We start from the raw sequence: 11388 nt of genomic DNA on the forward strand, positions 1-11388 counted from the left end.
GAAGAAATTATAAATGTTCTAGAAGAAATTAGAAATGTAAATTAGAAATGTTCTAGAAGAAATTATCTTCCCCCTTTCTTCCCCCTTTTATTTTTTTTAATTTCTATTTATTTATTTTTACTTACAATTTACAAAAAACTACTAGACTAATCCCTTAGGAATTTAGTTCAGCAAATCAAAACATTCATATTCTGCCACAACTATCACCATTCTAATAATAACAGTATAAGTTGTTTTTAGAACTCTGTCATTCAACTATATATTACTCTATTCATTTAACATTGGCTGAATCGAATAGGACATATACAGTACAACACACACACAGTATATCTAGAACATAAAATGACAACACTGGGATGTTAGTATTGGGATGTAAAAGACACCCTAATCATAATATGAAGCTTACCGATGAAACCCTCCACCAAAAGATACACCCTGTTGGATCCTCCCCAGACACAGTTTAAAAATGAACTCTGTACTGAGTCTCTCCTCTATACACTCTGTCTGCTATTTGGGACTTTCACCACAAATAGGCCACAGTTATGGAATCCTCCCCAGATACAGTTTAAAAAATGAACTCTGTACCGGGTCTCTTCCCTATACACTCTTTATGAAACGGGACTCCCCCCGAACATAGGCTATACACTCTGTATGCTACTTGGGACTTTCACCACAAATAGGCTACAGTTATGGAATCCTCCCCAAATACAGTTCAAAAATACACTCTGTATTGGGACCCTTCCCTGTACACTTTGTATGTTATTGTTTAAACATACACACAATTGTTATAGAATGAATCGTAGCATCCTCTCACCTTATTTGAGTAACAGCTGATGTCGCCCGCCGTTCGGCAGCTCCAGGATCCGCAGGCCGGCCCAAATGCTACTTTGCGCACAAAAGGATTTGCCTTGGCTAGACAGCCACCATCGATGGATTACCTCAGGAAACCAGAGCCCGGCCAGAACGGCGGATGAATCAGTCTCGGCAGAACCTCCAGTTACTGTCGTGGAAATTATACTAATACAAGACCACTTAAACTAAAAAGATGAGGTGAGGACAAGATGATATGAGGCATTCAGTTCAATTTAATAGAGATCTCTAGAGCACAACCATCTTCCAGCATGTCGGATGACTGAACTCCAGAACAATACATGCATGTCAATTTTATACAGTCTTACTCAAAGGAGGAGGAGGACCTGTTGGTCACATGACCAGACAGGTAGCCTCCACATCAGACAATGGGACAAATCTAATTAGAATGACAAGTGGTCGAAGTCTAGTAGACTTAGATGGGTATGAATAAACTGTGATGAATGAGCATGACCACAGTAAAAGAGAGGCTGGGCTGGTGTTGCTACACAGCTGGAGTCCAGGAACTGTCTCACTGACACTTTGGTCATAACAAAAGCCTATTGATATGGGAAAACGGTTGATTAAGAATGGGAGAGGCCTAGAACTCAGTGTGAACCACACCCAGTTTGACTAGACATCAGGATAAGTAATTTACAATTAGTGGTGTGAATGCACAATTTCATATTTCCCATTACAAGTGAACAGATTTCGACTTACGTGGATTACAGATGTACACAAGGTACACACAGAGACTTGGTGCATCTATTGATAGATGTACTGTGTGTGATATCCCCCACAAAGATATATATTTTTAACTATTCTTATTCAAATCAAAACTAAATCACTAGTTGGTTGGTACCAATCTCAAGGTTTAGTCCAAGAATACCTTTCCACAATATCTCTCTCTCTCTCTCTGTCTCTCTCTCTCTCTCTCTCTCTCTCTCTCTCTCTCTCTCTCTGTTTTGTACAAGTACACCCCCTGGACATGATGTACAAGTACACCCCTTGGATATGACGCTATAGTATGTCGCAGGGACCTACCCTAATCCAACCCTTGATGCTGATTGAGTCAGAGTTTTTGGCCGAACCACAAGGCCCCTCTAACCACAAGGCAAAATGAGCTGGTGGAAAAAGCAAAGATGGCTATTTTGACTCCGAAGAACAAAACATAGGGAACTGGGAACGTCGTAGACCCAGTGCAGGTACTGGAATGACTAATGGCAGTTTGCCTATAGGCTAGCACAAACTACTGAAACTAGTGGACAATTTAGGGCTCAGGACTGGGAGACGTGCTGTCCTTTTTTGAGTGGTGCAACCACTCCCTTACGGAGCTGTGTGTGTGGGTGGCTGGGAGGGTAGCTGGGTAGCTGGCTGGTATGAGCACGAAAACAACATGGTTGTTTTTCACCACCTGTGCGCAACCTAACACAGATAAACGCACGTATTAACTGTATATATGACTGTATATATGATGCTTTCGGGTGTGCCAGTACAGTACAGTAGAGGGTACTGTAGAGGGACTGCCGCACGTTAACTCTGTAATTTCTCAACCATTTCGCCCCCTGGGTGCGTTCCTGTGGGTCTGGAACTCTCCCCCCCACACCCCTGGGGACCCCCACATGGTAGCTCTGTCATTTCGGAACCGGGGCGGCTCGCCGGAACCGGGCCGGCACCCTGGGTGCGTTCATGTGGGTCTGAAACTCCCCCCTCCTCTTTAAACTCTTTTACGCAATGAGTAGTGTAATAAGTAATTAGTGAGGTCTAGCCAACACCAACTCGGGATTCTTGGATCGCTGGCCTCCACAATTTCCTATCCAACATCAGGTTCTTGAGCTCTTCACTGTTGTCAGCCAAGCTGTCGCGCCACAGCACGTCTACATAGGTGGTACGCTTCTTTCCCCTCCTGGCTTTGCCCTGGTTTGGCTCCCATAGGGTCAATTTACTTGCCTCGAGTTCTGGGTGCCTGACGCAGTAATAGTAATAGCAGACTAGTAGTAGTAAATTGCAACTGTAATGTGCCATTTTGTATTGCAGTGTTTTAATAAAGGTGCTTTTAAAGGTAAAAAAAAAAAGGGTCTGTTTCTGCCTCTTTCTCTCTCTTGCCTCTCTCTCCAGGTGCTTTTGTTCACTACAGGTATTGTCTGTAGAGTGCAGTATGATGTGAGGGGTTGCTATGGAAACCCCCTGGAAGTAAAATAAGTTGTTCCCCCCCCCCTTCACTCTCTCACAGAGGGCGTCAAAAAGTCACCTATTAAAGTCACGGCAGTGGTAATCACATCGTTTTGCACGTCCGGCTCGTGTGCCTTCGGGGGCCCTCGTGTGTCTTCGGGGGCCCTCGTGTGCCCATCGGGGGCCCTCGTGTGCCCATCGGGGGCCGCGGGAGTGATGTGCCATAACTTCGTCTAACTGTCTGCGGTGTACCCGCGCCACAATCTCACCTTGGCTCGCGTAATATTAGACAGAGCAGCGATGAACGATATTTCATCCGTCTCGGCATGCTGTAATTTCATTCAAGTAGGAGACCCGAATATGTTCGCGCGTTCAAACAAATCGGTGTGAACTGCAATCCTGCTTCTTTTTCTTTTCTTTTTTTTTGCTTGCATAATTTTTTCATTTGTAGTGAGCGGCTGTTCTTCACTTCCCTCACAGCCCTATAAAAGTACTCCAGTGGATGGCTTTGTGTGAAAGATGACTGTGATACGAGACTTAATCATACAAGCCCTAGCGTCCCTATTCTGGGGCGAACATTTGGCAAAGTTAGCAGTTCTACAAGCTCGCAAGTTCGTATCCCATTGCAACGCCAATTTTGGTGTAGAGGGGAACAATGAGTAGGCAAAGGCGGGGACGACGACGACGACTCGGTCAATGAAGTATATTAGGAGTTTGGGGTTAAAGAGAGTGGAAGTATTGTATAGTGTAATAAGACCCCCTCCCCCACCCCTGACATCCTCAGACAGACCCCCCCCACACACAGAAGCCAAACTAGTTCAGCTGTTGACCTAGGCTAACGATGTCCCTTCGTCTGCACTGTACAGTATGTACACCACCTCAACTCTTCCTCCCTGTGTTTTTCTAGGTCACGCTGACATGTGGGACGGAGACGGCCTTGCGGTCAGTGAAGGAGCCCAGCAAATGCCAGTACGTCATGGACTTTCAGACTCCTGTGGCCTGCCAGCCAGTACTGAAGCAGCAGGGCATACACAGTGAACTGTGACCCCTCCCCTGGCTGACCCTTTAGCCTAGATTATCTTAGCCCTATACCCCCACCAACGGTGGACAGTCTCCTCTCTCATCCATGTTGTCAGTACACGTACATTTCACGAGCAATAATGTGGGAGTTTAGAATCCACTTTTGTGAGGTATAGGCTGTTCTGGACTGGTTTACCTTGAATACTGCTGATTGTTACACTGCCGCGTTGCTTATGTTTTGTGAACAAGAGTTGGTCATTTTTATTATAACATGTCAACCTTTTAGCAATAGTCATATTTTTCCAGAGACTATTTATATGTTACTGTTGGGTTGAAGTGTGTTATGTGTGATTCCCAGTGCTAGCTGCAATGAAAATAATGCTGTTACTGTATAGTGAATAGGTTTCTGAACATGGTGAAATGGAACCATTTAAAAGTATTGAATGGCATTGGCCATCATTGATATGCTGTTGGTATATTGAAGAATTGTAAATAAAGGGTCATTTTTTAGACTACATTCGTTACATCGCAGAGTCTTAATCTGCACCCGCTTTGGATGTCATCAACCGATAATCACCAATATCAGACCATGCAATGGAGTAATATGGACATTTCCTACACACAGCCTATAGGCGACTAGGAAACGCTGCCGCCAAAGCGAAACCAATGTGAAACTGCTACTATACAACAACTTTGCTTTATGTTTACTTATGTTCGGCCGGTTAAGACTGAGATCATAGGGTTAGGGTTAAGGTTAGAGGTGGTTCCCAAACAGGGGGTTTGGGTGATTTGCTTAATTATGTGCAAACATTGTTTTCTCACTCAAAAACAACATACAGTATAAGCGTATTGGCAAATATTTGCACATTCCTAAGATACAATTCACCCTTTATCAAGTCCCGCCGTGGTTATGCCCCACTTCGCACCCATTGGTTGCCGTTTCGTGGTTGGACAAAAATCCTCTCTCTCCATCCACTACCAGTGAAATAACGTGTTTTTCAGTTGCTTCGTATTGATATTCTGTGCATTCAATTCTTATATTATAACAAGCGACACAAGGAGGCATTGTGAGCTTGTAATCGAGCTATTCTTACAATGTTTATCTGTGGAACCGAGTCAAACTACTGTAAATGTAATGCCTGCTATTCCAAGTGCTTGTCCGGGTGTGGGGGGTGTCCCCAGTTCAAATAACATTATTTTGTGGGGTTGCGGAACTTGCGGCCTGACAAGTTCGGGAACCCTTGACATAGAGCAACCATGTTACTGTTGTACACGGAGCAATATTTCCACCAATTGTTATTACCGGTAATAACATACTATTCCAATTCACGATTTCACTGCATTATAACAGCAGTCGATATTAAGCTTCTAATTATCAATGTTTACGATGTCATTAGCATGACAGATTGTGTTGTTCCAGCAGTTGGCCATTACGGAGGAACTAAATCAACTGTCAGGTGTTCAGAAGGCTGGCCGATTCATCCGCAGCCCGCTGGGGGAGTCTAGGCAGCTGTTTGCCAGCCAGCAAGGCAATGGCCTCAGGCCTCGTCACCCAGGGACTGTTACTTATTATTTATCTGGCTTCAGCTCTCATCCGCTCTCTCCATTTGATGGCACAACTCACTACTGGTTCTCACCTACAGCTTCCAGAATAATTGTCAGGTTTCCTTTAAGGCGTGTGTAGAGTTACTGTACGCATGCATGCATGCACGCACGCACACAAACACACAGACAGACACAAACACACAGACGCGCACGCACAAACACAAACATTTGTCTTGATTATTTTGTCTGATTTGCTTGTGCACAAATCTTGATACTTTATAAGTTAAGAATCATATAATGCATATATTGATTTGAGATGTTTTGCTTACAGTGTTCTCTATATCTTTTCGTCCTGGGCATGACGTTAAACTGTTCAGTTCGAGAGGACCGGCGAGTCGGCAACCCTCGGATGTAAACAGCCACGAAAGGAAACTATGTGTGTGAGGTGTTCTCTATCATTTCATTCCAGACTTTCCTTCATTCATCCCTAACTTCACTGTCTATCTCCTGTGTTCTCCATTCATCTTGAGCGATACACAGTCGTCTGATGTGCGGGGGGAGGTGCCGGCTAGCGCATAAAGGCAAAGTCTTGACGCATCCTGTGATGATGCGACAGGTGTCATTTAGGGCTGCGTCAACCAATTTGGTGTGACGTGATCGGCTCCAGCTTGAGCAGGCATACTCTGCTGTAGAGAAAGACAGGGCCATGGCAGTTGCACGGATTGTTTGTGCGTCTGTGCCCCACTTGGAGTTCACTAGTTTTCACAGGATGTTATTGTGGGTGTTGACCGTGGCTTTTGTGTTCTCCATGTGTTTTTTGAAGAAGAGTGTCCTGTCCAGTGTAACTCCAAGATACATGGGGTGGGTATGGTTGGAGAGTTTGTGACCATCCCAAGTGACGCTCAGTTATATTTTTCACGTCTCGGTTCCTCAGGTGGAAGCTGCATAGTTGGGAATGGAAAAAGTTGGAAAAAATGAAAAAAACGATGGGTTATAGCCAAGGGGCCAGCTAGGCACTCCAATGTTGAAGCGCTGGTCCCTAGTGGTAAGAGGAAAGACTGCAGGCGGACCCGTGGATTCTTGCCGAGGAAACCCCGTGCAACCGAGCGCCCAATGTAAAGCCCAGGTGCACTCTGGGTGCACTTCCGCATTTGGACACCAAAATTTGGTGTCCAAATGCGGAAGTGAAATGCTGAATCAGCGAAAAGACGGTACTTCCGGCAGCCTTCCGGGTGCTTCAAAACGCCACTGAGCAACTTCCACTGACATGAATAGCGGAGGGGGCGGAGCTTCGCGCTAGTTTAGTCTCTATCCTTTTAATACTCTATGGTTATAGCCCATGTTTTTTGAAAATTTGAAAAAAACAGTTATCCTCGTTTCTCATCATTTTGGACCATGGGCTATAGCCCCTACCGTACGGCATACTATAGCACGCCGTTTTTCATCATTTTTGAGGATTTGAAGAAAATTCAAAATTTCAAAAAACATGGGTTATAGCCCATCGTTTTTTGAAATTTTGAAAAAAAAATTATCCTCATTTTTCATCATTTTTGAACATGGGCTATAGCCCCTACCGTACGGCATACTATAGCACGCCGTTTTTCATCATTTTTGAGGATTTGAAGAAAATTCAAAATTTCAAAAAACATGGGTTATAGCCCATCGTTTTTTGAATTTTTGAAAAAAATGTTATCCTCATTTTTGAACATGGGCTATAGCCCCTACCGTAGGGCATACTATAGCATGCCGTTTTTCATCATTTTTGAGGATTTGAAGAAAATTCAAAATTTCAAAAAACATGGGTTATAGCCCATCGTTTTTTGAATTTTTGAAAAAAATGTTATCCTCATTTTTCATCATTTTTGAACATGGGCTATAGCCCGTACCGTACGGCATACTATAGCACGCCGTTTTTCATCATTTTTGAGGATTTGAAGAAAATTCAAAATTTCAAAAAACATGGGTTATAGCCCATCGTTTTTTGAATTTTTGAAAAAAATGTTATCCTCATTTTTCATCATTTTTGAACATGGGCTATAGCCCCTACCGTACGGCATACTATAGCACGCCGTTTTTCATCATTTTTGAGGATTTGAAGAAAATTCAAAATTTCAAAAAACATGGGTTATAGCCCATCGTTTTTTGAAATTTTGAAAAAAATGTTATCCTCATTTTTCATCATTTTTGAACATGGGCTATAGCCCCTACCGTACGGCATACTATAGCACGCCGTTTTTCATCATTTTTGAGGATTTGAAGAAAATTCAAAATTTCAAAAAACATGGGTTATAGCCCATCGTTTTTTGAATTTTTGAAAAAAATCTTATCCTCATTTTTCATCATTTTTGAACATGGGCTATAGCCCCTACCGTACGGCATACTATAGCACGCCGTTTTTCATCATTTTTGAGGATTTGAAGAAAATTCAAAATTTCAAAAAACATGGGTTATAGCCCATCGTTTTTTGAATTTTTGAAAAAAATGTTATCCTCATTTTTCATCATTTTTGAACATGGGCTATAGCCCCTACCGTACGGCATACTATAGCACGCCGTTTTTCATCATTTTTGAGGATTTGAAGAAATTTCAAAATTTCAAAAAACATGGGTTATAGCCCATCGTTTTTTGAATTTTTGAAAAAAATGTTATCCTCATTTTTCATCATTTTTGAACATGGGCTATAGCCCGTACCGTACGGCATACTATAGCACGCCGTTTTTCATCATTTTTGAGGATTTGAAGAAAATTCAAAATTTCAAAAAACATGGGTTATAGCCCATCGTTTTTTGAAAAAAATGTTATCCTCATTTTTCATCATTTTTGAACATGGGCTATAGCCCCTACCGTACGGCATACTATAGCACGCCGTTTTTCATCATTTTTGAGGATTTGAAGAAAATTCAAAATTTCAAAAAACATGGGTTATAGCCCATCGTTTTTTGAAATTTTGAAAAAAATGTTATCCTCATTTTTCATCATTTTTGAACATGGGCTATAGCCCCTACCGTACGGCATACTATAGCACGCCGTTTTTCATCATTTTTGAGGATTTGAAGAAAATTCAAAATTTCAAAAAACATGGGTTATAGCCCATCGTTTTTTGAATTTTTGAAAAAAATGTTATCCTCATTTTTCATCATTTTTGAACATGGGCTATAGCCCCTACCGTACGGCATACTATAGCACGCCGTTTTTCATCATTTTTGAGGATTTGAAGAAAATTCAAAATTTCAAAAAACATGGGTTATAGCCCATCGTTTTTTGAATTTTTGAAAAAAATGTTATCCTCATTTTTCATCATTTTTGAACATGGGCTATAGCCCCTACCGTACGGCATACTATAGCACGCCGTTTTTCATCATTTTTGAGGATTTGAAGAAAATTCAAAATTTCAAAAAACATGGGTTATAGCCCATCGTTTTTTGAATTTTTGAAAAAAATGTTATCCTCATTTTTCATCATTTTTGAACATGGGCTATAGCCCCTACCGTACGGCATACTATAGCACGCCGTTTTTCATCATTTTTGAGGATTTGAAGAAAATTCAAAATTTCAAAAAACATGGGTTATAGCCCATCGTTTTTTGAAATTTTGAAAAAAATGTTATCCTCATTTTTCATCATTTTTGAACATGGGCTATAGCCCCTACCGTACGGCATACTATAGCACGCCGTTTTTCATCATTTTTGAGGATTTGAAGAAAATTCAAAATTTCAAAAAACATGGGTTATAGCCCATCGTTTTTTGAATTTTTGAAAAAAATGTTATCCTCATTTTTCATCATTTTTGAACATGGGCTATAGCCCCTACCGTACGGCATACTATAGCACGCCGTTTTTCATCATTTTTGAGGATTTGAAGAAAATTCAAAATTTCAAAAAACATGGGTTATAGCCCATCGTTTTTTGAATTTTTGAAAAAAATGTTATCCTCATTTTTCATCATTTTTGAACATGGGCTATAGCCCGTACCGTACGGCATACTATAGCACGCCGTTTTTCATCATTTTTGAGGATTTGAAGAAAATTCAAAATTTCAAAAAACATGGGTTATAGCCCATCGTTTTTTGAATTTTTGAAAAAAATGTTATCCTCATTTTTCATCATTTTTGAACATGGGCTATAGCCCCTACCGTACGGCATACTATAGCACGCCGTTTTTCATCATTTTTGAGGATTTGAAGAAAATTCAAAATTTCAAAAAACATGGGTTATAGCCCATCGTTTTTTGAAATTTTGAAAAAAATGTTATCCTCATTTTTCATCATTTTTGAACATGGGCTATAGCCCCTACCGTACGGCATACTATAGCACGCCGTTTTTCATCATTTTTGAGGATTTGAAGAAAATTCAAAATTAAAAAAAACATGGGTTATAGCCCATCGTTTTTTGAATTTTTGAAAAAAATGTTATCCTCATTTTTCATCATTTTTGAACATGGGCTATAGCCCCTACCGTACGGCATACTATAGCACGCCGTTTTTCATCATTTTTGAGGATTTGAAGAAAATTCAAAATTTCAAAAAACATGGGTTATAGCCCATCGTTTTTTGAATTTTTGAAAAAAATGTTATCCTCATTTTTCATCATTTTTGAACATGGGCTATAGCCCCTACCGTACGGCATACTATAGCACGCCGTTTTTCATCATTTTTGAGGATTTGAAGAAAATTCAAAATTTCAAAAAACATGGGTTATAGCCCATCGTTTTTTGAAAAAAATGTTATCCTCATTTTTCATCATTTTTGAACATGGGCTATAGCCCCTACCGTACGGCATACTATAGCACGCCGTTTTTCATCATTTTTGAGGATTTGAAGAAAATTCAAAATTTCAAAAAACATGGGTTATAGCCCATCGTTTTTTGAAATTTTGAAAAAAAAATTATCCTCATTTTTCATCATTTTTGAACATGGGCTATAGCCCCTACCGTACGGCATACTATAGCACGCCGTTTTTCATCATTTTTGAGGATTTGAAGAAATTTCAAAATTTCAAAAAACATGGGTTATAGCCCATCGTTTTTTGAATTTTTGAAAAAAATGTTATCCTCATTTTTCATCATTTTTGAACATGGGCTATAGCCCCTACCGTACGGCATACTATAGCACGCCGTTTTTCATCATTTTTGAGGATTTGAAGAAAATTCAAAATTTCAAAAAACATGGGTTATAGCCCATCGTTTTTTGAATTTTTGAAAAAAATGTTATCCTCATTTTTCATCATTTCTGAACATGGGCTATAGCCCCTACCGTACGGCATACTATAGCACGCAGTTTTTCATCATTTTTGAGGATTTGAAGAAAATTCAAAATTTCAAAAAACATGGGTTATAGCCCATCGTTTTTTGAATTTTTGAAAAAAATGTTATCCTCATTTTTCATCATTTTTGAACATGGGCTATAGCCCCTACCGTACAGCATACTATAGCACGCCGTTTTTCATCATTTTTGAGGATTTGAAGAAAATTCAAAATTTCAAAAAACATGGGTTATAGCCCATCGTTTTTTGAATTTTTGAAAAAAATGTTATCCTCATTTTTCATCATTTTTGAACATGGGCTATAGCCCCTACCGTACGGCATACTATAGCACGCTGTTTTTCATCATTTTTGAGGATTTGAAGAAAATTCAAAATTTCCAAAAACATGGGTTATAGCCCATCGTTTTTTGAATTTTTGAAAAAAATGTTATCCTCATTTTTCATCATTTTTGAACATGGGCTATAGCCCCTACCGTACGGCATACTATAGCACGCCGTTTTTCATCATTTTTGAGGATTTGAAGAAAATTCAAAATTTCAA

At 40.3% G+C, this 11388-nt stretch overlaps 1 protein-coding gene across 2 annotated transcripts in view; it reads left to right on the forward strand.

Annotated features, from left to right (window-relative positions):
- LOC308335620 (glucosidase 2 subunit beta-like) overlaps window positions 1-4553 on the forward strand; it is a 182357-nt gene extending 177804 nt beyond the window's left edge. For both annotated transcript variants that reach the window (XM_080792724.1, XM_080792725.1), the window contains one exon: window positions 3929-4553. In XM_080792724.1, coding sequence (XP_080648850.1) covers window positions 3929-4066 — 138 coding nt within the window. In that variant the 3' untranslated portion in view covers window positions 4067-4553. The remainder of the gene's footprint in view (window positions 1-3928) is intronic.
- The last annotated feature ends 6835 nt before the right edge of the window (window positions 4554-11388 follow it).

The sequence above is a fragment of the Protomyctophum bolini genome, assembly GCF_963924005.1.
Source record: "Protomyctophum bolini genome assembly, chromosome: 20".
Lineage (NCBI taxonomy): Eukaryota > Metazoa > Chordata > Actinopteri > Myctophiformes > Myctophidae > Protomyctophum > Protomyctophum bolini.